The 27,634-nt window shown below is 40.2% G+C and overlaps 1 protein-coding gene and 1 long non-coding RNA gene across 18 annotated transcripts in view; one reads left to right on the forward strand and one right to left on the reverse strand.

Moving 5' to 3' along the window:
- NEB (nebulin) overlaps nt 1-27,634 on the reverse strand; it is a 204,397-nt gene that overhangs the window by 12,377 nt on the left and 164,386 nt on the right. For 7 of the 17 annotated variants that reach the window (XM_065931527.1, XM_065931537.1, XM_065931534.1 and 4 more), the window contains 23 exons: nt 26,338-26,442; nt 24,688-24,792; nt 24,152-24,256; nt 23,423-23,527; nt 23,211-23,321; nt 22,220-22,330; nt 21,905-22,006; nt 21,693-21,797; nt 17,214-17,324; nt 16,299-16,403; nt 15,652-15,756; nt 14,055-14,159; nt 12,538-12,648; nt 12,008-12,118; nt 11,346-11,459; nt 10,695-10,799; nt 7,148-7,252; nt 6,517-6,621; nt 5,808-5,900; nt 4,727-4,819; nt 2,778-2,870; nt 2,196-2,288; nt 1,056-1,148 (listed from right to left, as the gene is read on the reverse strand). In XM_065931527.1, coding sequence (XP_065787599.1) covers nt 1,056-1,148; nt 2,196-2,288; nt 2,778-2,870; nt 4,727-4,819; nt 5,808-5,900; nt 6,517-6,621; nt 7,148-7,252; nt 10,695-10,799; nt 11,346-11,459; nt 12,008-12,118; nt 12,538-12,648; nt 14,055-14,159; nt 15,652-15,756; nt 16,299-16,403; nt 17,214-17,324; nt 21,693-21,797; nt 21,905-22,006; nt 22,220-22,330; nt 23,211-23,321; nt 23,423-23,527; nt 24,152-24,256; nt 24,688-24,792; nt 26,338-26,442 — 2,391 coding nt within the window. The remainder of the gene's footprint in view (nt 1-1,055; nt 1,149-2,195; nt 2,289-2,777; nt 2,871-4,726; nt 4,820-5,807; nt 5,901-6,516; nt 6,622-7,147; nt 7,253-10,694; nt 10,800-11,345; nt 11,460-12,007; nt 12,119-12,537; nt 12,649-14,054; nt 14,160-15,651; nt 15,757-16,298; nt 16,404-17,213; nt 17,325-21,692; nt 21,798-21,904; nt 22,007-22,219; nt 22,331-23,210; nt 23,322-23,422; nt 23,528-24,151; nt 24,257-24,687; nt 24,793-26,337; nt 26,443-27,634) is intronic. The other 10 variants (XM_065931540.1, XM_065931538.1, XM_065931535.1 and 7 more) reach the window with 2 other exon arrangements.
- On the forward strand, nt 536-5,826 carry LOC136165308 (uncharacterized). The gene is made up of 3 exons (XR_010662490.1): nt 536-639; nt 3,521-3,617; nt 5,697-5,826. It is a non-coding gene; the product is annotated as an uncharacterized lncRNA (long non-coding RNA).

Raw genomic sequence — 27,634 nt, forward strand, 5'->3', positions numbered from 1 at the left:
ATCAGGATCATTAATATCTCAAATAGATATAAATAATAATATACCTACTCTAATATAGATGAAAATAACTTTAAATAACTGAAAATTAATGTAAACTTTTCCAAAGGAAGGAATAATAATAACAAGCCTATAGGGAAAACAGTAAATATAACATTCCAAAAATATCAATTTATACTGAAAATTCAATAAAATCAAAAGATTGTTAGTGAATAGTAATCACAAACAAAAACAAAACAAAAAGACAGTGGGACCCAAGAAGGTTACTGATATTATCTGGAAGTTTGATTCCTTCACATAATTATTTCAGTGAACAATTAAAAAACATTTTGGATGAAACCTCTCCCTACTGCTCTACTCTTTCCCCTCCCCAAAAAGAATCCAGCTAAGTTTTCCTAATGACTTGGATTCTCCATCTCAGGCATAAATGAATCTAAGATCTTAGATAAAAGCTTCACAGACTATTGAGTATTATAGTTTTTCAACAAAGATATTAAGAAAAACTTATCTAATTCAAATATTTTTTTAAAAATCAGAAGGTCTGGATTTCTACTGATAGAATGTCTTGTTTGGAACAAGTATCAAGATTCCTTTGGGTTCTGATTCTGAGCAATTTTCTCTCTTGGTGCCACTGTTTTACAGGTAGGATCTCTGTTGAGGTTAACCCCTGTCCTCAGCAAGGGCCATTATTTCTACCTGGGGCCTCAAGTCCTGTGTCTTTTCTTACAGTGCTAACCCAGCCACATCAAATAAAAATAGTTCTAAGTAAATAAAAGCTATAGTATTTGGGGGTTTTGGATATCAATGAACTTCAAAAGTCCTATAAAACATGGAAAGGAACCTGTGAAAAGTTGTAAGGGACTGTTATAGGAAGTATAAAATGTTAGAATCAAATGGTGAGTAAGAGATCTGGAAAAAGGAAGAATTCAGTTGATGAGTTTTTTTTTTTTTTTTAAAGAATTTGTTAAACTGATTATTTTAAAGGGACTAAAAGGAGTTTTTATAGAAAGGTATTATTATTTTTTAATACGAAGTTAAAGGAGCTTTCTCCCAAATACCGAGCTAAAATTCTCCTGGTTGCGCTTGACCCGCTCCATCTCAGGGGTGACAGGGACGGGAGTCCCCTTGCTCAAGTTCTCTTTGTACAGAATCTGTGTGTATAAAACCAACAATCAAATCAGCCTGGATCCATTGTTAAGGGTAGGCTCTAAAAGTATTTTTGCTTGTTTGTTTCCCTAATGACATGAAATAGGCCTAAATAAATTTCAGAAATAGAACAAGTATAGATTATCTTTGGACATTTCATCACAAACAGTATGAGGTCTGTCTCATACAAAAAAGTGGCATTAATACCAACAGAATTTTCAGAATACAGGCAGGAGTCACTTATTGGATTTGCCAAAAATTTCATTGAGATTTTCTGTAAGATATTACCAAAAAGCCCAAATGAACCTTTTGGCCAACCCTCATACATATATACACCTTTTCTCAAAGGCAGGATTAGGATTTACCAAATAGTGCTTAAGTTAACTGAAATTCATATGCATAGTGAACTGTTGGTAATTCTCAGGAGACCAAAAAGAAAGGGGTTTGGGGAATAAAATAAATAAATATTAAAAGCTAAATAAATATTAGTGTTCAATGACCCTGAAACTATTCCAAAGAAACCCATTTATATCTCTTGTGATATACAAAAAAAATAGCTGAGCCAAGTAAACTTGTATTTCTGAGTCACTTAGTGAATTGCTAAGTTGTCTTGGAATGAAAGTGTTCAAGAATCACATTCTTTTAAGAAACAATGCAAACACAGAATACATCAAACAGAGCCATAATAAACACAAATAGAATTCTAGTTAACATTGTCCTTTTGAAGGCATGTTAGATTTTACTTTTGATTTGTGCCACAACAGTTAGAAACATCTACTGTTATTCAACGATTTGAGGAAGGAAACACTAAGTATTATAGGTTTTTAAGGAATGTGATCAATAGCTATGTTTTAGGAAAAACAGTTAAAATTTCACACCAGAACTAAAATACCGAATTAGATTTGGGTTGAAAACTGAGGTAACATTTGGTGTCATTTTCATTCTATGAATTTAGTATTTTTATAGTAAGAAAATTATATATTGGTAATGTGTTAAAAATATTATTTTAAATAAAAATTAAGGGATTTTCTATTTTTCCCCCTAAGAAATACCGAGCTAAAGTTCTCTTGATTGCGTTTGACTCTCTCCATCTCTGGAGTGATAGGTGTTGGGGTTCCTTTCCCCAAATTTTCTTTGTACAAAACCTGTGAGATACAAAAAAGTACCCAAAAGACATTCAAAACAAGCACAAAGATCAAAGAAGAGAGAAAATTGGGGGCAGGGGTGTGTGAGGAGGGAGTTTTAGTGAGTTACATTTAGTAAGAATAATACTTTAACTTGTTACTTCATGTTTTAAGGATAAACTCTATCCTGCTAATTCTGGATATGAAAAAGTACAACAGAAAGTACTGAGTTATAGGATATGAATGTAATGATGAGAAATCTTGTGTTAATTCTCTTTACAGTATTTCAGATCTAAGTGGTCACACTGATCAGTCACCAAAAGGGTTAAAATACCATCAGAAAAGTGAGTCATTTTGTGTAAGACTAGATGGTCTTGGTCAAGTGGTAATACACACACCACACACACACACACAACTGTTAAGATGTTATTTTTTAAAAGAATGATGGATTATTCTGGTAATTTTTTTAAATGGGAAGTCAAGTTTCTTAATTGATATATTTGTAAATACCGAGCTAAAGTTCTCTTGATTGCGTCTGACTCTCTCAATCTCTGGAGTGACAGGGGTTGGAATGCCTGTTCCCAGGTTCTCTTTGTACATAACCTGTAGAAGATAATTAGAACATCTAAAAAAGTGAAATGACCACGAATCCTTTGGATTTACACCTATATGCCAGCTATTTGGTGGACACTCACAGAAAGAATCTAGCTTTCAAACATGACATTTAGGAATAAGGAAGAAAATGCCACAAATATTTCTTTTCTCTCGTCAAAGGTAGTAACTTGACTACCTTGAAGACTGTACTAAACTGTGGCACTTTTCTTTAGTCAACATTTAGTATCAATACATTCCTAAAATGCATTAGAAAGTGCTAATACACTCAGCATTGAAAAAAACATTAACCATTTCGTAACAGCTAGTATTAGTCCCTTGAATATAGTAGGTCATAAGTAGGTGGCTTGGTTTAAATTTTTCTAATCATGTGTACTCTTCTTTCAGGGTTAATGAGAATTTTGTTTTGTATTTTCTTCAGAAAATTCCTAACTGGTCTTTAGTCTTAGGTACCCCTTAATGTAAGGAGACTTGAATAGTTTATTTCTGCAGGAAGAGCAACTTTCTCTGAAATTTTTACTCAGTGCTGAATCGTGTAAATTAGTGTATTTGAACAGGGAGAAGTCCAAAGGACTGTGTTAATGAAACAAGTGAGGAACTTCCAGAGCCTTTTGTCATCCTCATTCTACCCTCCCTCACAGTGTTAACAATTGACCACCTAAAGGAAGGAAGGATTAAGTGGATGGATTCTATGTTGTAATAGAGCAGAGGCTGAGGAACAACATGGAAAATCTGGAGGTTTGTGTCACAAATTAATTCCTAAAATCACTGCCACTAGTGCTAATATCTCTATTTTGCTAGGAAACTTTTCAAGATCTTTAACAATCTACCATATTCAAACAAAGTTGTATTTCTTTACTGGGCAAGGCAACAGAACTCATCATGGACCATGGAACAAAACAAAACCAGAGAAAGGCAAGAAATTGGGATCAGAAGCGGCAAAGGTGATGCAGGCTGGCTTTCCTGGATGAGTGGACATGCAATTCTAAATGCAGGGGAGCCAAGGTAGAAGCAGAGAATGCAAAGGGAATGAGGTCTAAAGGATACAGACGACTTACAAGAGAAACAGCCAGTGTTCTCTAATGGAAATTCAATGGGATTGAATTTCCTCCAGTGACCAAGAAAACCTCGATCAAGATCCTTGCCTTTTATTGGCTATAAACTATTTCCCAAACTTCACACAATCTTTGGCTAGTAGCCAGCAGCTGCTTAGAAACTGCTTGTGGATGGGAAAGAGTGGCGAGTGGCATTGGGGGATAGGGTGTGGGCGGAGGCAGGGCTAGCTGGACAGAGGTCAGGAGAAATGTGTGCTAAACCTGCTATCTCAAGTGTGGTGGGTCTCCCAACATATACACAGACACCGTACACAGGTGCCTGAAATTCCTGTTAAGAGAACAGGCTTAAGATACACCTTTGTGGGTAAGATGACAGCCAGCACCTTCAGAACACACTGTATTTACTAGGAGAGAGCAGAGGACAGAGGTGAGGAGAGAAGGGTATGTAGACTTCACAAGGCTACCCAGGGTTCTCCTGGATGGGGGAGAATATCCTGAGGTACATGCATGTACACAGCTTTGTTTTATATTTTATGTTTATAGGTATGTGTAATTAACAAGATCATCTCAGTAACCTTATCACTACTGTCAGCACATTTTAAGGAACTGCACATATTGATGATTAAACATGAAGCCAAGTCCCTTCTGCTCCCTGATTTATGTAAAGACAGAATTTCCTTATCTTGATTTTGCAAACTGCTTTGCCCGTCGCAGGGCAGGGAGGGTCGTCCAAGGGGGTAGGAGGAGGAAGGGGTGACGCAGGAAGGGGCCAGCATGGGGAGGGGCCATTACCGAGCTGATGTGCTTCTGTGTCTGCTTGACGCGCTTCACCTCAGGCAGGTCTGGGATGGGCGTTCCTTGTCCAATCACCTCCTTATACTTCACCTGCAGGTATAAAAATGGGAACATGAGCATGTGTGCGGTTAGTTGCCCCACAGTGTACAAGTCATGGTTTAAATAGCACAGCCTCTATCCTTAGTGGGAATGGGGCCACATTCTGATACTGGGTCAGAGGAGAACCATGTCAAGGACAAGGACACATGGGTTCTCTATGATTTCTTTAGGGGTGGGGTTCACACTTAGGGAAGAGAAGGGGCTTCAGTCTGAGGTCTCCCATGTCTTATACCACAGTTCATGTGCCCCAGGCAGACACACACACACGTACGCCCAGGAAGGGCCATTCTCTTGACTCACAAATGACACTGAGTCTCTTGACCACATTCTAGTCAGGCACATCTGTATTGTCTTCCAACCTAGGTCTTAACCTTTGGACGCTTTATACCACCCAGTTTTAGCAAGAATCCTGCTAAGTCAGTTTAGCCAAAATCTCCCACCCGGGATATTTCATCCTCCTTAATATTTAATCAAATTCCTTACCCCTCAGCCCCAGCCCCAAGGTGAAGTCTGACTACATTGATCTGCCATTTTAGCCATAATCCCTCCGCCTTTACCTCCCTGTTTCTTCTGAGTAATTTTCCATCCATTGATCTTTTCTCCACCTTCCCATTCTCCCCCATCCCACCCCATCCATCCACCCCTCATAAAACCCTACTTTCCCTTGTATTCAGAATTGAGCTCAGTTCTATACGGAGATCTCTTTTTCGCTATATTACAATTGTCCTGAATGAAGATCTTTCTTTTTTGACTAAACTACTGTCCAACTCTGATTCATTTTGACACAGGGCTCTCCATTTTTCATGTCTAACAAGTACTCATGAAAACTGCCTTGACACTGCATTATGGCATCTCCCTCTTATTTTAGCAACTTCGACTGTTTTGGTGACAGAATCTTTGAGTGCAGCTCAGCCATCAGTGTGGATGACCAAAGGGGGGCAGAAGATACTGAAAATGAGTCCCCAGTGGGTGTCTTTACCGAGCTAATGTGGTCCTGGGTTTGCTTCACTCTCATCATCTCCGGTGTCTTTCCAATCGCCGTTCCTGGTGAGACGTCCTCTTTATATAAAACCTGGGTAGGTATTCAGAATTAGGACAGTGTTACACAGAAGAAAGGACAACACATCCATTCCTGGAGAAAGAGTAGGAAACATGGCTTCTGTGAAAACAGAAGACACTAGAGAATGTTCTTAGGCAAGTGCTGGAGTGTCTTCTGCGTCAGCCCCAGTAACTCACACACGTAACAACACACGTCACTTTTCAGACCTGGAGATTTCTTTTAAGATTATCATACTGTATTAATACATAATGAGAAAAGCCAGAAAATGTTGATTAAAAAACACTCCAATGTGAAACACAAGATCCATTAAATAAATATAAAGTCAGTCAGTTATTTTGGGAAAGGATAATAAATCACAGTGTCGAAAAGAAATCCATCTTCTTGGAGCAAGACAACACGTGTTACTGCTCTGGGATTAAAAGCTCCTTTGTTAGCAGATTTAAGTTATTTCTAATGGTCTCTGGAGTGGTGGTTTTAGAGCAAATTATGAGGAATTTTAACAAATAACTGCTAGCATTAACAGGGGAGGTTAGATGTTAATTGTCTGAATTAATGTGAGGCTAGTATATTTTTAAAGAGACTGAAATTATTAGGTTAGCATTAAATGGAAAATAAATGGTAAATATACCGAGCTGAAATTCTTTTGATTTTCTTTAACACGCAGTATTTCTGGCGTGTCCTGAACAACTGTAATTTTTCCTTTACTGTTTTTAAGGTCATACTGGTATTGGAGCTATGAGAAAAGAGTAAACATCTTGTTATGAAAAGAGAGAAAACATCTTAAGATTTCAACATTGTTTTATATATTTTTAATTGTCCTATATTGTGTAAGGGAAGTTAAAACCTTATATATATATATATTTTTAAATGTATCTGCCACAATAACCATAGATAGCCAATGAAAAATTCAATATGAATTTTGGAGAGAAACTAAACTTTAAAACCCTAAAAAAAAATTTTTTTTTTTTTAATATCTCTTGCCTAGAATTAACTTTGAAAAAGATGTCACCACCTGGAAAAGATGGTAATAGTTCATATTCAACAACAAGAAGTCACTAACAAAGTGCAAGATGATTTGGGACTAAGATAATAAGGTGAGCCCGGAGGAAACTGGAACACACATCTCCTGGGTAGGGGTGGGAGGTGCTGAGGGCTACTGTAGGCTGGATACTCAAGCATGTGTGCCCAGAGGCATCCTTCTTTCCCCGGCCTCAACCCAGGTCCCAGTGAGCTGTGCCTTAGAATCAATAAAAACTCACAAGGCTGAAGTTCTTTTGGTTCTCCCGAACCCTCTGCATCTCCGGGGTGTCCAAAACGATCTCATAATATGACATGCACTTTTCTGCATCTTCCTTGTACTTTTTCTGGAAATAGATTCCAAGAAATAACGATGGTGAACAACACAGGGATATAGACCAATGGGACCTAAAATAGCCCTTCCTGCTCAGCAGAGGGAAAGTGTTTTTTGTTTTTTTGGACTGTTTAAGGATGTTAGGGAGTTGTAAAGCAGAGCCCTCTGGATCAGTGAGCACCAGGCCTCTTCTTTCCAGGAGAACTGAGCCCGCCCAGGATCCATTGTCATTACCCATTGTCATTTTGGTGTTGGAGAAGAACTGCAGTGTTGGAGAAGACTTGAGAGTCCCTTGGACTGTAAGGAGATCAACCCAGTCAATCCTAAAGGAAATCAATCCTGAATATTTATTCATTGGAGTGACTGATGCTGAGGCTGAAGCTCCAATACTTTGGCCACCTGATACAAAGAGCTGACTCATTGGAAAAGATCCTGATGCTGGGAAAGATTGAAGGCAGGAGGAAGGAGGAGAAGGGGATGACAGAGGATGAGATAGTTGAATGGCATCACCGACTCAATGGACATGAGTTCGAGCAAGCTCGGAGTTGGTGAAGGACAGGGAAGCCTGGCGTGCTGCCGTTCAGCATGCAAAGAGTTGGACACAACTGAGCAGCTGAACAGAGAAGTTGTCGGTGGCTGAACTGACCAAGCGGAGAAGGCAGTGGCGCCCCACTCCAGTACTCTCGCCTGGAAAATCCCATGGACGGAGGAGCCTGGTGGGCTGCAGTCCATGGGGTTGCAAAGAGTCAGACACGACTGAGTGTCTTCACTTTCACTTTTCAATTTCATGCATTGGAGAAGGAAATGGCAACCCACTCCAGTGTTCTTGCCTGGAGAATCCCAGGGACAGGAGGGCCTCATGGGCTGCCAACTGTGGGATGGCACAGAGTCAGACACGACTGAAGCGACTTAGCAGCAGCAGCAGCAAACTGGCCAAGTGGCCGTATGAGAGAGGTGACAGCCCCTGAGGTTCCTGGCAGTGACAAAAGGATGCCTACAGTAAACTGGATGGAGCCAGACTATTCAACAGGCAAAATGGAGAAAAGTAGGAGAGTTCAGAGCTATCAGCAAGGCTTCTTGAATGCCAGTCCTTGGTTGGTGACAAAGATACTGTCACTGAGCTGTGAGCAGGTATGGTTGGGCTCCTGGCTACCGGGGTGAGCCAGCAGGCAGGTCCAACAAGAACTTCCAGGATGAGGCCAGGAAAACTACATTCCCAGGTGTTATGAAGTATAGCCTGGTCAAGCAACTACTGCTTTCTAACTCAATGTTTAGAAGACAAGCAAAAACTCTGATTTGAGGCTACTGAAATAAATTGCAGGTTCCTGATCAGCAGTGAAGGTTAAAACAAATGAGGATATATCTTGGAGTATGAAGGACATCATAATTTTCTTTATCTCTCTGTAGGAAGAGAGAGAGTTACCCATCAGGAAGAATCAGGGTTAGATTGTATGGTTAGTGTTGATGACATGACCTCAATCTTGTTAAACTGCTAATCAAATGTGGGTGATCGACTTTGTTTTTTTCCAGATTTGCACACAAATTTTACATCCACATTTTAAGAGACTGATTTTTTAACTATGGGTGGTAACTCATGCCTGTTTGAATGGCCATCATCAGAAAGACAAGTGATAACAAACAACCATTTGTCAGGGTGTGGAGAACAGTGCCCCACTGGGATTGTAAACTGGGTTTGCCTCTATGGAAAACAGTATAGAGGATCCACAAAAAATTAAAAACACAAGTACCACATGATCTAGCAATTCCATTTCTAGGAATATATCTGAAGGATATAAAAACACTAATTTGAAAAGATACCTGCACTTTGATGTTCATAGCATCATTATAATAGTTGAGACATGGAAACAACCTAAGCCTCTATCAATAAATGATGGATAAAAAATGTTGTGTGTGTGTATATATTCAGTTCAGTTTCTCAGTCAGTCGTGTCTGACTCTGCAACCCCATGAATTGCAGCATGCCAGGCCTCCCTGTCCATCACCAACTCCCGTGTGTGTATATATATATATATATATACACACACACACACACACACACACACACACACACACATATATATGTTTAATTGTGGCCGATTTGCATTGCTGTGTGGTAGAAATCAATGCAACACTGTAAAGCAATTACCCTCCAGTTTTAAAAAAAAGTTGGGCTATATATGTACAATGGAATAATATTCAGGCATAAAAACAAAATCCCGCCATCTGTGATGACATGGGTAGACATGGAGGGCACAACACTAAGTGAAATAAGTCAGAAAAGACAAATACTGTATGAACTCACATATTTGTGGAATCTAAAATCAAACTCGTAGAAAAAGTGATCAGGTTTGTGGTTGCCAGAGGTGGGAGTTGGGGGTGAGGTGGAATTGGAGAAAGGTGGTCAAAAGTGACAAAACTCCACTTATAAAGTAGTAGGGATGTAATGAATAACATGATGACAACTATAGTTAATACTGCTGCATGGTGTGTGAAAGTTAAGAGACTAAATCCTGAGAGTTCTCATCGCAAGGAAAAATTTTCCTTTTTTTTTTTTCTCTTCTTATTATATGATGGATGCTAATTAAACTTATTGAGGTAATCACTTCACAATTAATATAAGCCAAACCATTACACTTAATAGCTCAGTTGGTAAAGAATCTGCTTGCAATGCAGGAGACCCCAGTTCAGTTCCTGCGTTGGGAAGATTCGCTGGCAAAGGGATAAGCTACCCACTGCAGTATTCTTGAGCTTCCCTGGTGGCTCGGCTGGTAAAGAATCTGCCTGCAATGTGGGAGACCTGGGTTCAATCCCTGGGTTGAGAAGATCCCCTGGAGAAGGGAACAGCTACCTACTCCAGTATTCTGGCCTGGAGAATTCCAGGGACTTGATAGTCCATGGGATCGCAAAGAGTCAGACATGACTGAGTGATATTCACAAACCATTACACTGTACACCTTAAACTTACACAGCGATACATTCAATTTTATCTCAATAAAACTGGAAAAATAAATTTAAAAAATTATGTGCATGCATGTGTGTCTTCAGTCATGTCCAACCCTTTGTGACCCCATGGACTAGTCAGCCAGGCTCCTCTGTCCATGGAGTTTTCCAGGCAAGAATACTGGAGTGGGTGGCCAATTCCTACTCCAGGGGTAAAACCCATGTCTCTTGTATTCCTTCACTGGCAGGTGGATTCTTTACCACTGGCACCACCTGGGAAGCCCTTAAAAAATTATGAGTAGAACCATTTTAAGAGTTCTTCAGTACCTTTAAATTCTCTTCTTTATTTTAATTCTGATATAGGAATCTCAAGTTTAACTCAAACTTGCATCATAGATGAATCCCTTCTTTTTTACTGGCAAAATTGTGATTTGAAAGAATCTCCTTCAGTATTAGTGGAAAGACTTGTTCTTTGTGATTGGGGTCAATGTGTGATATCCTGATGAATGTCCTTACCTGGCTTGAAAGGTTCTTGACTTGCTGGGCATGAATGATCTCCGGAGTGTCAACCACAGAAGTGAAATTGGCTTTTTCCATTTCTGCTGATTGCTTATACTTAATCTACAAAAGGACCATCCAATAGTTGGGTGAATGTTTACAGTGCACACATTTGTTGGCTCAGTTTGAGTATTAAGTGATTAATATTTCTTTTCTAAAAGGATTCATTATTCAAAATAAAAACAAAAAAGAAAAGGATTCATTCATCTGCTACTCAACAATTGTTTTTTTTTTTCTTGTATTTATAGCTTTATGCTAAGGAGTGAGATTCGGAAAGAAAGGTCGAGTCCCAGGCTTACTATCTAGTTGATTGGGGAGTGGGTGGGGTGAGGGCTGGTGAGAGTTGTGCAGGGTTTGGGAAAGGAGAAGGAGAGAGATAATCAATGGATAGTAAGGCATTGATTGTTTTCCGAAGAGCTGGGAGAAGGACAGATGAGAGCAGCTCTGGCAAAGGTCCTGGATCCTTTCATCAGAACAGATTCCACCATGCCATTATATGCATCTGACTGTAATTGACCAACAAGTAAGATAATAGAAGGAAAAAACTGTGTTCTTATAATCACAGCTATTTTTTTTTTTTTTTTTGAAAGACTGACATGGAACACTCACCTGACTGGCAATATCTGTAGCATTCCTGGCTCTCAGGAAGTCGGGAGTTTCATTGGCCATGGCATTCAGACCTCTCCCTTTGACTTCCAGCTCCAGATCTCTCTTATATTCTTTCTATAGTAGCATTAAAAGAAAATGTTACTTAGCTGTCATAGCAAGATAATGAATGTGCAGAGTGAATATAGGTCCACATAACATGCCACCTGCATTGCTAGAGTCACCTTCACCATCCCTGGGGTAGGTGGAGTGGTGACCACAGAAGACGCTTTAGAAAACTATTATACTCATGCCAGAACCTCCTTTGGAGCAATTTCTAGCATTCTCTGCTTAGAACATTAAAGTATAAAGCATATTTTAAATCTGGTTTGGTACATAAATGATTACACTTAGGTGCCCACCACTCCAGTGTGGTGGTTTTATTTAAATGGGCACAACAAATGTATCAAGATTAAATCAAAAGCTATTAGATAAAGAACAGGCATAGCCACCCTGGAAACAGTTATCATCTCATCAGAAATCAAGATTTTTATGTAATGATTAATAATCATGTTGAACAGAGAATCTGAAATTCAAAAACTTTTTATCACTTTTTTAAAAAATGCAACTTGGCTAGGAAGAAGATACTCGGTTGATCCTGTGCATGCAGTTGGCTGGGTGCCCACCTCGTTGAGGATCTGAGTGGCATTCTTTGCTCTTAGCATATCCGGTGTGTCTTCCATTTCACTGAGACCCTTCCCACGGATGCTTTCCTCTAGATCTTTCCTGTACTCTTTCTATAGCACAAAATACAAGCAACAATGCTCACACGAAAGCCTGGATTGTTCCTCTTTGCTGAAAAGTCCCTTACCAAAATACTAAACAAAAACCCCCAAACAAACAAAAACCTAATTTCAAACAGTTACAGTTTAGTCAATAAAAAATCTATAAAGGCAGGGTGTAAGCTTCATCAGTTAATATCCAATATGAAACTAGAAATTAATAGAATGCTAAGGTAAGCACGTTTTATTAGGTATTCAATTAAAAAATCAGGAGAATTAACCTGGGTAATAGATTAGGTGCTAGCATGAAACACATGGGAACCCAACTTAGAACCCGAAGAGTTAGGTGGTGGTGAAAATGGTAGGAATACATCGATGAGTGTCAGTGCAATTATTTGGGTCAGCAGGGAGAGAAAAGACCGAGCAGGCACTACCTCGCTGGCTATTTTGGTTGCATATTTGACATGTAATAGAGCTGGTGTGACCTCCAGGCCAGTCAGGTTTCTGCCTTTAATGGTCTCTTCATATTCTTTCCTATATTCTTTCTAATGTAAGTAGGAAGGAAAGACAAGAAAGGATGTTTGTTACAACTTATTTCTCAACCCTAGGAAGAAGAAAATTACATTTTCTTTCTGTGTATGGCTTCTTGATCTTAGTTCTGCTGACAATCACACATTTGAAACATGATTGTTCTGGAAATACCCTGGGTAGAGCAAATTACCCAAGGGAACTTAGAGGCTGAGAACCTTTGGTGGCCTCTCATTTGCCCGTCTACCACTCCCATGGGGGCTGGCTCTCTGAGAGGGGAAGGACGGATGTATCTCCAAGACTCAATCCATTGTCCTCTCTCTTGATGACACTTTTCTGAAGCAATAAAAGATTCTACTTCTGAATTAGAAGTGACTCAGGTGAAGAAAATAAAAAACCACTCAGAGGAAGGGGATCTTGAGGGCACCAAATGCAAATTTGCCCTTTCTCATAATCACAAGTATTATTCTAAATCACTGAACAAATAAGGTGGATAATGAAGTCCAGAGAGGTTATCAGGCTTTGTTCACTGTTGGGAGGAAGGGCCACCACCTCCCCCATCTCTCAAATCCCTGGATGAGGTTGTATGACTGGGAGGCTTGGAATAGACACTGGGTCTTGATTTTTGCCATTTTCAATTCCAATAGAATTTGACATATACAGAAAAGTAAGAATAGTACAAGGATCTAGGATCTCCCACAGATGCTTTACCCAGGTTTACCAACTGTTTTAAACAATTTAAAATTTTCTGTTATCTGGCATTCTACACACCAGAAAGCACCCCAAACTACTACTTATATTAAAAGCCATTTATCTTTATGGTTGGAGATATGCCCATGGAGGTGAGGCAGAAGAAACCCAAAATAAGCCTGTTTCCCAATGAAGACAGACTTTCTCAGTTTCAAAATAACATTCATTCTTCTCCACTATTGCTTAAAATTTTAATTCTATTTTAGATGCCTCTGCTTACATTTCTAAAATAGGAAATATGACATAGTGACTTTTTGATATTTTGATAAAACTCCTGGTTAAAAGAAAAAAAATCTTCCTTTCTGGGACTGGAGGCTTCCTATTAAGAGAACAATTCAAAGCCAACAGTGGGTCTGCATAGAGGGAACTGATTCAAAGAAAAAATTACATTACATTCAAAATTATTTGTTTCAGTATCAGGAACAGTTTGCTATGTCCTAATTCTGTGAAAAGGGTAGTTGAAATAAAACATATATGGTAAATGTTTATTATTCAGAATATTTATATATATATATATATAATGGAACCACAGGATTTGAGACACGGAAAAGATTTTGGTAATCATATGTTGAAGAATCCCATCATCCACACCTTTGGGATGACAACAGGCTCAACACTTGTTTGCATTAGCTCGATGGTATATTTGCTGCATGGGGGTTTATGCAGGACTTACCCCACTCTGCATCTGCTGAGACTCCTTGGCAGTGATGTACGTTGGTGTTTCAAAATCTAGCATAGGCTTCCCTCGTTCCTTTTCGTACTTTTCTTTGTATTTCACCTAGTGATAAAACCCTTATGAGATATCTCTGGCATTATGTCCAGTTGGGTGGCATCTCATTGCCATGCAAAACAGTTCCGTCATGTTTCAGAAAGTAACTTTTTATTTTGGCCTGGCAGGATAACACCATAACTGTCTGCAAGGCATGGTCAGGATTTGTGTTCAATTCAAGGAGACAAAAGGATCACTGCAGAAGAATCAGCCAAGACAAGCATTGAGACAAGGAAATTCACAGGAAAACTGCCCACAGAGAAGGTTCGCAGAGATTTGATGTGTATAGAGGTGAATATTTTAGTCAGCATCAGCCAATATTTCTAATAAAAATCTTCACTCTTCCCTTGATAAGAACTTTTATCAGGGGCCTGGGGCCTTAATTTAATAGATAATGCATACAACTTTATTTACATATCAGTAACTCAACTAAGGTAATAACTGGTCACATATTCAATGCTACCAGTATAGATTGGTATGAAAATGAAAACCAGTTGACTAGTCATTGACTGAATTTCTAACAAACCTGACATTCTCAAAAAGACCCCAAGGCTATTTTACAAACACAAACTCTTCATCCTCATCACAGGGGCCCAGGAATGGGAGGAGCCTATAGATATCCCTAATTTACAGAGGAGACACTCAAAGACAAAAGCCTGGGTCACACAGCATCTTCATAGCAAAGTCCAATCTCAGTTCTCTTGCTTATGACACATTAACACAGAGGTCCAGGAACACGAGCTGCTTTACAGATGAATTTTACAGATGATGGAAGGCATTTCCTGTAATTCAGCCTTCTTATTAATGCCCAGTGGGGAAGGAAATAGCTGAATTTGTGAAATAGAAGGTCATGTGGCAGCGAATTCCTTCCCTGAGTTCTTTCCTGTGAGAATCTTACTTGTATAAATTTTGCAATTTCTTCCACACCCGAGACTACTTCAGTGGTGACCTGATCATATCACTCCTCTGCCCCAAATCCTCCAAAGGCTCCCTATCATTCTTAGTAATATTTTCTTTTCTTTTTTTTTAAAAAAATGTATTTATTGATTTATCTGGCTCTGTCAGGTCTTAGCTGAGGCATGTGGGATCTTTAGTTGCAACATGTAGGACCTAGATCCCCAACCAGGAATCAAACCCAGGTCCCCTGCATTGGGAGCACGGAGTCTTAGCCACTGGACCACCAGGGAGGTCCCACTAATATTTTCTAAGGGGTCTGTCTCCCTGGTGATATAATCTTTATGCTTCCAGTCCCTGTGAGTAACCTGAATAACACATACTGCATGCCTACACACTATTTCTCCAATGTATGTAAATATTGTTATCATTCAGAACATGAACATTTGTTTCAACATGTTGCTAAATTCCAAGCCCATAATATCCTTGGGCATTTTCACAAGCAATTGTTGCTACAAGTGTAACTACTGTCCTCTAGGGGAATCCATGAAAACTTTTGACATTGTAGGTGAATGTGCAGGAAAAAAGACAGTCTTGGTCAACTTACGATACTCTGTAATTCTGTGGCCTCTTTTAGATGAAGCTGCTCCAGATTGTCAGGTATTGTGTGGTAGTGGCCTTTACTCTTCTCATAGTTCTTCTTGTACTGGTACTGAGGGGAAGGAGGCCAAAAAAATGCACATTGATGGCAAAGCTGCTCCGCATTCCTATTTTTCTCTTTAGTTTGGATATTTACACAGCAGCAGCATTGAGATCAAATGAAAATTAGCAAACACCACATAGGGGGTTATAAAAACATTTTAAAGGATGAAAATACATGTTCAGCATTGTCAGTTAATAAATACAAGGATGTAAGCACTTAGATTATATGGCTTATTCAAAGTAGGCTTTTAAGAGTGAAAAGTTGAAAGAAACTATTCCAAGTGTTAAGTCTATGTTTTTAGGAGGAGGAAAGGGAGTGGTTAATTGGGAGAAAAGGAAGTTAAAATATTCCCCAAATAGAAGCATTTTTATCATCTGAGAGGTGTTGCAGTCCGTGGAGCACCGGTAGATTAATATTGTCATTTGGAAGAATGCACTCAGAGAACAGACATGCTTTCAGTAGCGGAGAAGGAGATGCATGTGACCTCAAAGAAGGGATTTAGCTGTAAATGGGTGAAACAAGCTGTTTTTGGAGCAAACGATTGAACTTACAGAACTGGCAAGATGGCTTGTATTCAAGACATGGTTCATTATCAGAGATTCCTTCATGTCAGTCACAGGTTTGTGAAGTTTCTTCAAATCAGCCTTATACTTAACCTGTGCCACAGTAAGGGGAAAAAGGAAATCATATAAATAGGAAATGGAAAATGGTACTAATGAAATCATAATAAGATATCTCATCCTGAAAGAAATGCTGGAAATGGTGATAAAAAATCATAACTCATTTACAATAGCCCAAAACAGGAAACAACTCAAGTATCCATTAACAAATGAAGGGACAAACACAGTGTGATATACACATAAAGTGGAATACTATTTAACCACAGATAGAATGAAGTTCTGACATACACTATACATCAAGGATGAACTTTGAAAACATTTAACTAAATGAAATAAGCCAGATCAAAAAAGGACCAATATTACATGATTCTACTTACATGAAATCTCTAATAGGCAAATTTATAGGGACAGAAAGTAGATTAGAGCTTACCAGGGCTTGGTGGGAGAGAGAAATGGAAAATTACTGCTTAATAGTTACAGAGTTTGTGTTTTGAGGTGATGAAAAAGCTTTGGAATTAATAGTGGTAGTTGGACAACATTGTGAATGTAATTAATGCCACTGAATTACATACTTCAGTCAGTCAGTTCAGTCGCTCAGTTGTGTCCGACTCTTTGTGACCCCATGAATCGCAGCATGCCAGGCCTCCCTGTCCATCACCAGCTCCTGGAGTTTACTCAAACTCATGTCCATCGAGTCAGTGATGCCATCCAACCATCTCACCCTCTGTCATCCCCTTCTCCTCCTGCCCCCAGTCCCTCCCAGCATCAGGGTCTTTTCCATACTTAAAAATACTTAAAATGGCAAATTCACATTATATATTTTACTACAGTTAAACAAGCACATACCTCACTTGCAAGATTATTAGCATCTTGCATGACTTTGTAGAGCTGGCTATCTTTTGGATTGTATTTTGGTGTCTTGCCCTTCTCTTTGTTGAAATTTTCTCGGTATTTAACCTAATAGCAAATGCAAAAATCCAAATTATTCCTGAATGTCAGTTTATTTGAAAGCTGAGGAACAGGGGAAATGTAAGTGCAAAAGAATATATGTCACACATAAAGTGATCATATAATTTATTATCCAAAGTAGGCCACTTTTAAGAGTAAAAGGGAGCATTATTAATAATTATGTAGAGACAACAGGCAATTGAGTATAAGAACAAATGACATAGTATTTGTTTTGCTCATTTTTATATTATCCAGGGGTATGAAAGATTCACTTCCTTTTGATGCAAGACAAAAATGCATGGGAAAAGGCTTCTGGCTAAATTCAGAGACATGATCTAATATATTTGATTTGAAGCATTTCAGTCTTCCTAACTAGCAAAACCAAAAGCATTTTAGGTCTATTACCAGGAGTTCAAAGAGGCTTTATAAATGATCAAGATAGTGAGAAGTAAGGAATCTGTTGAATTTAGGAGAATTTATTATTTTGTACTTTAGCTATATCATTTTAATTTTAATTGGCAAAATATTGGCATAACTTTTGAGTAAAAGAACAGAATTTGGGGGTTAATGGCTTTGATATAATTTCAGGTTAGAAGGAGGAAAGAAGTGAGATAAATTAACATAAAGAGAAAAATAAGATTAAATATATTTTACTTGCAGAATATATAAAAGAAGATGCAAAGGATTAAATAAATTCAATTTAAAAAATAAGTGCAATGCCTGGCACTAATAGTTGCTTAATAAATGTGATTTGATGGATGAAAGAAAGAGACAGTCATAATGCCTAAGCAAAATAGCTAAGATGATATTTACTTATAGGAATATTCAATAGAATAAACTGAAAGTGACAGAAACACTTACTTATTGAATAACAGACTGATTCCTTTGACACTAGGATTAACACCAGAAATAGAACCCTACTAGTTACTTATTCTGGGCTTCCCTGATAGCTCAGATGGTAAAGAATCCGCCTGCAATGCGGGAGACCTGGGTTCAGTTCCTGGGTTGGGAAGATTCCCTGGAGGAGGAAATGGCAACCCACTCCAGTATTCTTGCCTGGAGAATCCCCATGGACAGAGGAGCCTGGCGGGCTACAATCCATGCGGTTGCAAAGAGTTGGACACAACAGAGTGACTAAGCACCGCACAGTTACTTATTCTAGGAAGAAAGAAAAATGAGCTCTTTCTAGATGTTAGCCAGCCAAAAGGGCAATATTTGATGCTCTGGGACACCTAGAGTTTCTGTTGTTGGTAAAATGAAAGACTTGCTCATTCAAAGTTAGCACACCAGAATCTGGTTGCCCAGATATTTCACACCATAGACACGTAAAATCAGTCCCCTCATGCTTCATCACTTTCCTTCCCCACGACTTTCCACATCCAGCGGGACAGGCACAACAGGAGGCCACTCGAGTGCTAAGAACAATGAAGTCTGCCACATTAAAGGAAGAGCATTCACGGTGCTAAGACATTTCTCTTGAACCAGTCTCCAGTGAAAACGCACAGACAAAATAAGCATGCAGAGCAGTAGAGCAGGATTCGGGCACACTGCGTCAGACACACAATGGAGGAAGAAGAAACAGCAGAACAGGAAGACACAACATAAACAAATGCTACAATGGCTCTTCTCGGAAAGGAAATTCACCCCCCAAATAAAATGAAAAGCCTGCTAAAGAAAATCAGACGTGGTGAGCTGGTGTCTGGACCAAGAGAGAACTTTTCCTAAGGATACAGAAGCCCTAAGAATAGGGCTTATCCCAACAGGTGAGAAACACAGAAAAGCAAAGTCAGGTAGATGTGCAGAGGCAAGACTGGGGAAGAAAAAATGCAAAGGCCCATCTCTGATGTGAATAAAACCCATTTCTCTAGAAGAGTGCTAAAAACCCTCTATCTTTTAGAAAATAACTCACGTCTGAAAAAAGTACTTGAAGGGCAGTTTTCTACTGGCCTTTCAGTTCATTTTTCTTCTGTTAATTTTAAGCAGATTTAAATTTCTAAGTTTTTAATTAAAAAGTTGTGCCTCCTCTTTCCACAAGAAGGCCCCAAGCAAATGCAGTTGAGCATAACTACTGCCAGGAATATGAGCCACCATGTCCAACCTTCCTTTTTGACTGAATCTTCTTAAGTACTAGTCTAGTTTGCATGATAAGGACACATATCAGATTCAGGACTTCAAGAATTCTTAGAAAGGTGTGGAATTAGGTGGGAAGTACAGTACCCACATTCATGCAGCATGTGGAATGGAAGAGCCTTCTTTCTCTTGTTTACCAGGGAAACCTGAGATGCGACTGTGCAGGGCCGTGTTGCAAATGGCAACATCAGTGTCCATAATCCCAGCGGTTCAGAGAGTGTGGGAAAGAGGTTTTCAGTCAATTTTTTCAAAGTTCAATTGAATACTAAGATCTAACATCCAGTTCTACTTCTTTGCAGAGACTTGAACAGGACAATAATATTGGTGCTTCTAAAGACTATAAGAGCAGGTTCAAAAATTAGAACATTTCTTGCTATTGAGACTATAAGACATAGAGTGAAAACTACAACTGAAAACATTTTGAGCAGTTTATACTGTTAATTTGGAGTATGTCTGAACTGAGACACCATAGTAAATAACCAGTCTTATATGTATTAAATGCCAATGACAATCATCAGCAGAGGCTTTCTTTCTGTGGTTGGAGATAAGATGCCCAGTCTATTTTCACTTCATCCTTATGATCAGTGTAAACAGCCTAAAGAGGTTAGTAGACCATCTCAAAACTACTCTACCTTCCTACTCTGGAGGTATGTTCCAGGGGGAACGTTTCATGCAGGAAAAGATGGGTATGTGCAAAAGTATATCCGCTGACAAATTTCCACAGCATTCTACACATTCCAACACAAGACCAACAGAAGAAGAGTGCATCTTGGTCAGTCCCCTGACCAAGGCTAAGAAGGTAGACAAGAGAAAGAGGAAGACAGAGATACGGGCTTGCTGGTGCTGGTCTTACATCACTGATGAGCACATTAGTTCTCTTAAGCTGCCTCATCATAGGGGTGTCATAAGATGCGGCGCCGTGCCCGTGCCCTCTCCTTTGGCCTTTGATGTATTCCACCTAGAGTGCCAGCAAGACAGCAAAGTCAGAATGGGCAGGGCCCACCAGATGGGGTCTGCTGGACCAGGGGCCTCACCAGGAAGCTGTCAGTCCTGAGGAAGCCTTTCCCAGGAAGTAATCCCAAGAAGGGGAGCTCATAATACCACCTGGTCGGGTGTCATTCTCCACATCCCAGGATTCACCTGAGGTTAGAAATACAGGCCTCACTCTTTTCAAAACCAGCCAAGTCTTCAAGATTTCAACTTGTTTTTAACTTGCTAATAATATGAGCTTGGGGATTTAAAAACACATTAAAAGTGTTTTAAATTGAAAAGTTCTTGTTACATTTAACTATTCTTGGAGAGTCCACTACTTTTTGTGAGTGATTTCATATCTTTGTTTCAAGTATTTATACCATTCCATTAATTTGTAATAAAAATAATGCATTGGCATTTTAAATTTAAAAACTTAAAAAAAATCATATTTGCTTATCATTCGACATCTGAACATTTTGAAGAGACATTTTGTCTCTTCATAATTCCCATTTCTTTTGTCACCTGACATTACTACTTGTATCTTCCAAAAGATTGGGATTCCATGTTTGGCATTGCTGAAAGGCATATATATGTACAACCACCAAAGGTATCCTAAACCTATTTCTTCAAACAAATACTTGAGAAAACAGTAAAGAAGAAGAAGATAAATAAATATTAAAGAAAAAAAAGAAGAAGAAGGCAGGATCTCTGAATTGGAGAAAAAATAAGATATTCTTGAGCTCGTCCTTCTGGAGTAATACTTGCTCTCTGAAAGATCTGGTGGTTGATCATGGAGTCTCTTATCTAATGTCTGAAAACTTGTCATTAACTCAGGAGTTTTCTACATAATTAGTCTAACAAGGGAAATTAGGTAATGGGGCAATCAAGTTTGGGCACATTTCTGAGTCCATCTTCTCACTAATATGAAATCTGCTAACATTAGGCATTCCCCATCAGGTCCCTGTGCATACCTCAATCAGACACAACCCCAAATTGTAATTATTTATCCGTAGACATAGAGTCTGAGGACATTTATTCCCCCTAGTTCCTAGCCCAAGCTTTCAATATATGTTTGTTAAATAAAAAAGTTAAAGTGACTGTATCTGATAGAAATTTTCAAAGCTTTTCGTGATATAATTTTCAAAGCCCCGAGTGCCATCAAAGACCCCGTATCTCTTTGATCACTAATACTGCACTTTCTTTCTAGGAATCACTTCTTCCTGCAGGGTTTCTAAACACCTCACATTAGAGCGACTGCTTGCCCACGTGCGTTACCTGGCTGCTCAGCTTGGCTGCCTTCTTGGCCATTTCAATGTCAGGGCGACCAAGCATGCTGAGTCCATGGCTGCCTTCCTTGCGGTGCTTGGCTCTGTACTCCACCTGAATCAAAGAAAACCCAAATGGACAACATGTTCTAGGTGGCCGGTGCCTTGCACTACCTGCTCGCGATGCATGGTGGAGTGGCAACGTTTTAACCACCCACTTACCTCGCTGGCCTGTTTGGCAGCCTGCGTGGCCTTCTTGATGTCTGGCCGATCGGCCACTGTGGTATAATGCAGGTTTTCTTTCGCATCTTTTTTGTAAGCAACCTTCATTTGGAGAAAGAAAACATTTGCTCGTTTGAGAGACAGACTTTCTGAAGGGAACCTTTTTGATTAAAAGCAAATCAATTCCCACCACCACATATTTTAAACCACCAGATATAGAAATTCTGGTGACCCCTCACTGGGCCCAGCCCAGCATACACCAGTGTGGGATCCCCTGGTGCAGGTGGGCCCCAGAGAGTGAGAAGAGGAACTCACGTTACTCTGCTTCTTGGCCACGTCCATGGCGTGTTTCACATCTGGGGGCTCCAGCATGATGGAGTAGTTGGATTTGCCTTTCTCCTTGACAAACTTCTTCTTGTAATTTGTCTGAAAAGAGCCAGAATTACTTAGGTGAGGAGGGGAAGTCGGGAACAGAATTGTTTTACTTGAAGAACTGTGAGAAGATCTCAAGGAAAATCTATTGTTCCCCATTTTGCTGTCATTTTGGAACTGGGGTGTCTTGTCCGTATTCTAGTTCTTCTCTTTCATTTCTGTCCTGGTACCTGACATTGAGTCACATACCAGTCTTTAAAGAATGAATTACAAGCAAAGCAAACGCTTTCATTCATCTTTTTAAAGGGAACCTTATAAGGCTCATAAATACAAATTATTAAATATATGATTTATTATAAATACATGATACAATAATAAATACATGATTATTAAAGGCTTATCTGTAAGGATGTAGTGGGCAGAGATTAGGGAGATATGAAGATGTGATTTTGATTCTCTAAAATTGTTCAGCAATTTAAGGAGTAGAGAGATGATGAGAAAGACAGATTTTCACCATCAAAGCTTCCTCCCTTTATTACCACTAGGGTAGTGATATCTTTATTGCCAGACAAGACATCCTATGGTAAAACCCATATCTGCCACAGTTGGCAAAAATGGAAAGTCAATAAATATTGAGTCTTTATTATCATTAGTATTTTTGGTTGCGGCATGTGGCATGCATGATCTTAGTTCCCCGACTGGAGATCAAACTCTGCATTGGGAGCACCGAGTCTTAACCACTGGACCACCAGGGAAGTTCCTACTGAATTATCTTTTAAGCCAGTGTTCAAAGTTCAGATATAGGTACTGGCTCTAAGAGTGAAGTGACATAAAAGAAAGTGTGTGTGAGCAAAAACATGACTTTCAGTCTTTTGCTGGATGCTAAGGTAAAGTGGCATTGCTGCGGCCAAGAGTCCTGGGGCTGGGCGCTTACATCACTGACGTTCTTGGTCACTTCTTTGACATGAATAGTGTCCCGGGTCTCTGGCAGCGTCGTGTACGAACCCTGCGCCAAGTGCTTCTTCACATACTGCTTGTACTTGTTCTGGGAAAGCACAGAGAGCTTGTTACAGTGCCGGCCTGGGGCGTCGGCCTGGGGCGTCAGCCCAGGACAGAAGGCGAGCATATGGGCTGCCGGAGGGGTACCTCGGACACCAGGCCGCTGACTGTCTTTGCCAGGAGGATCTGTGGCGTGTCGGGCACGGCATGGCAGCTTCCTCTTTCCTTGACGTGTTTCTCTTTGTATTTCAGCTGCAGGGGTGAGAAAAAGGCATTTCTTCAGCTCCTCTGAGTCTCCTGCATATTTTTTATCAAGCTCATGAGTTACTAAATAGAGCTGGGAGAGTAGTGTCATTGACATAGTTAGAAACAAATTAAATTCAGTATAAGATTTGATGTTTAGAAATCTTGGGAAATACCAAAAAAAGATTTTCTTTATCTCGTGCAAGCTGAGGCTTTAATAACAATCAGAATGAACATTATGATGAATCTTTGTATATGCAGCTTTAGTTCAGAGCACTTTGAAATGTCATTGGACCCTCCCCCAAGCCCTGGGAGGCATTATTAGTCCTCCTTTCCAGCTGAGGAAATAGGAAGCATAGGAAGACTGTGACCCCACGAAAATGAGTATATTCCCTTGAGTTCAGCCAGGCCCTCAGATCCCCAGTGCTGGCTGGGAGGGCTGGCTTGTGCAGCCTCTGTATCAGGCCCAGCCACCTGACTGTAACAGCTTCCCGCTGCTGCCACCCTGCTCCACCAAGTCACTGCTGTGGATGGGATCAGCAGCCCTCCCCAGTTCTGGGTGCCCCTGGGGACTGGGCTTCAGAAGGCAGCCCTGCGTGAGGCCAGGCCTCTGGGAAGGGACCACATGCTTACATCACTTTCGATTATAGAGTTCTTCAGGGCCAGCACCATGTCTTTATCATCCGTGACGGAAAGCTTGCAACCCTTGAGGTACTCTCGGTCCAGCTTGTACTCAAACTATAACAGAAGAAAGGCAGAGGAAGCTGGAAAAGGGTGCCAGGCACAGGAGCAAGCTGGTATCTGGTTAAATTCCTAGGGAGTCTTCTTCTTGAGGGCACTATAAGGATTTGCTGCCAGGATGGGGGCAAGGGTTTCCCGGCTGGGTCCACTGCAAGCTGGGCTCCTCCTCGCCAGCCCCAAGGCCAGGACAAAGCTTTCCTGGTCCTCCCCTGCCTCCCTCAAGAGCCGTTAGTGTTTGGGCTCAGCCATGTGAGACCAAGCTGTGTGGCCAGGTCTACTTCCTGAGCTTGCCTCTCACACTTCACAACCCTCCTGTCCTTCTTGGATCTCAGACGAGCTAGGGTTAACACAGTGACAGCGGTAATTATGGATAATGAGGAAGGTTTCTGCCCTGGGTATGTCATGCAGTTCTGTCTCTCTTATCTCACATCGCTCTGCTGCAGGGTCGACTTAGCAGCCTGGATGAAGTCTGGGCGGTCAGGGGTCCATTTCCAGTAGGCTTTGGTGGCTTCATACTGCTTCTTGTAGTCCAACTGTTTTTAGCAAGATAGAAACAGGTCAGTTCATTAAGTGGCCTGAATTCACACCCACACACACAGCACAGAGGCACTCAGCTTGCATTTTAACATTTAACAAATCATGGTTCTTTATGCAAGAAGAGAGCCCCAATTAAAATTTCTATACAATTTATGTATATTTAACTAGCTTTGTCATCCTATGGGACCCCTGGGTCTCAAAGTAGAAGCTAATAATGTTTAAAGGTTCCAGATGAAATGATTTTTCAAACTAACTCTGCCAGGGCAGTTTAATTATTTTGAATCAAGTACATTTAACTTCTAACTAAATTCAGACAACTTTAAAAAAAGTATTAAACACTTTTTATTTTCTGCCAGGCACTTCTCAAAGTGCTTTATAAATATTAACTCATTTAATCTTCATCACAACTTCATGAAATCAGCAGCTGAGGAACTGTCTAGAGGGGCTAAGTAAGCTGCCCAGGTAAGACAGCTAGGGAGCGGTGGATCTCGGGTTCAAGCCCAGGCAGCCTGACTTCAAGAGGGCGTGTGTACTTGCTAGGTTTGCGTTTGAGCTGGAGAACTGGCTACCTCAGGCTGAATCTGAGGAATAGAGTGTATGTAATTTCATTTGAGTGTCCTTGCCCTCACTATCAGCCACATTTCTTCACTCTTTTTGTCCTCCTTTTTCTTGGTCAAGGTATCATTTGTGTACAGTAAGAGACACATGCTTTCATATATTAATTTTGATCAAATTTTTTCCATTTCATTGTGAAAATCTTCAAGCATATGGAGAGTTGCAAAAAAAAAAAAAAAGTTGTATGAATCTTACAGAGAATACCCATATACTCAGCACCTAGATTTTACAATGTACATTTTACTGCATTTCCTTTGTCCCACATCTATTCTGCTACTTATCTCTTGGTCCATTCTCAGGACACCTGTGAGCTCCCATTCAGCCCCTAAAGGCATTTCAGTTTGTTTGCCCTAATAAATACAATTCTCTGTGGCACTAGTGGTCACAGCTTGGATTTTATAATCTTTAATTATATAACCACATATATTTTTAAGAAGTCAATACTTATCTAAATGCACAAAAAATGTTTCTGTGGTTGAGGCCTTAAGGTGCCCCATCACACACAAAGAAGAATCCGCACAGAGAGACGTGAGCAGGAGGAAGGTCTAGGTCAACTCCTGACAGCATCAAGCAGCTCAAGTGTTCTCTTTGTTCAGAAGAAGCAGGCTCCAGAGTTTGAAGCAGGAGAAGGACAAAATGACTGGAGACACTTTCAAAAATGTAACCTTCATTTCAGAATTAAACTCCCATTTCTCAGTATCCTGACACAGCGGCTGAGTGGGTACAATATCCATGGGCCACCCTTGCTTTTTCCCACCTTTCCCTGGTGAGAACCATAGGAGCATTTAGAGGTCAGCGTTATCACTCATGCTCCAGGGCCCAGCCCTTGATCTGGAGTCACTAGAATGCAACCACCTGAAGTGATGCCAAAAGAGGTCATGTGTCCTGCAGAAGCTGATGAACCCCTGTTAGATTTGGGGACTTACGTTGGTGTTGACTTTGTAGGCATCCTTGGCTGCCTTGATATGAACAGCATCTGGCTCAATGGTACAGTTGGACTTAGTTCTCTGGTAAACTTCTTTGTATTTCAGCTTCAGGAGAAAACACAGGTTAATTTTTTAAAGCAGCCCACAAGTGTCTTTAAAAAAAAAAAATTAGAACTGTAACTATAGTACACAACGCTTCTTAAGACTGAATACATCTGTTGTGAAGAAATGATGCAGCCATCGCATCTAGTAGACATGCACTTATCCTGTCTCAGTCCTGAGTCTGCCCCTCAGGACACATTGCATCTGTTCACTGAGTTACCATAGAATTTATGTCCTCTGAGCTTGTGCTGAAAAGAACAGCTGGATAGCAGTTTGTGTGTTTTCCCTTCCCCAAATCAGAAACTCAAGTCTAGAACATCTTGAAAACCACTGATGGAAGACAAGACTTCCCCCAATGGCTCAGCCGAATGGCGTCAGGCTTGTCCTTCCACACCCCTGTAGTTGTAGCTGTTATCATTTTATGTTGTAATTATTTATCTGTCTACTGAGCTGAATCCTTTGTGGGCAAAGTTGTGTATCATTCAGTATTTCATTCCCAGCAGCAGGCACTTAACAGACAACATATGAGCTCAGTCACTCAGTCGTGTCTGACTCCTTGCAATCTCATGGACTGCAGCCTGCCGGGCTCCTCTGTCTACGGAATTTGCTAGGCAAAAATACTGGAGTGGGCTGCCATTTCCTCCTCCAAGGGATCTTCCTGCCCTGGGGATGGAATCTGCATCTTCTGCATTGGCAGGCAGATTCTTTACCACTAGTGCCACCTGGGAGACCCCCAAGGAACCAAATAAATATTTGATGAATCAAGGTACTGGTGGATGAATGCTGTCATCACTATTGCCATTGCTAGAGTCACCACTAGTGAGTTTTGGTGGGAGAGGGAGGAACAGGGAAGGCTTAGCCTCTGTGAGCCCAACTGGTCGTTTTTTCACTTTGAGCCTGGAATTTCTAGCTTCACCCATTTTTGCTCCTTTTAAATTTCAGGGCCCTGAGGCCTCATCTGGGCCTTCTCACTAATTGTTGCAGGAGGATCTTAGGTCTTAGCATGGTTAAATCTGAAATAAAACTGTCCAAAGGAAGCCACAGTAGTGCTTATTAAATTTGCCTGATCATGTGAATCACAATTTTCTGCACTTTTTCATAAATGTAGCAAATCAGTAGCTTTAGGGTTCAGGCCTGGACATCCATATTTTTCATCAGTTCGGGTTATTGTTATAATCAGAAAGCTTAAGGAAAT

Source organism: Muntiacus reevesi, chromosome 3 (genome assembly GCF_963930625.1).
Source record: "Muntiacus reevesi chromosome 3, mMunRee1.1, whole genome shotgun sequence".
Classification (NCBI taxonomy): domain Eukaryota; kingdom Metazoa; phylum Chordata; class Mammalia; order Artiodactyla; family Cervidae; genus Muntiacus; species Muntiacus reevesi.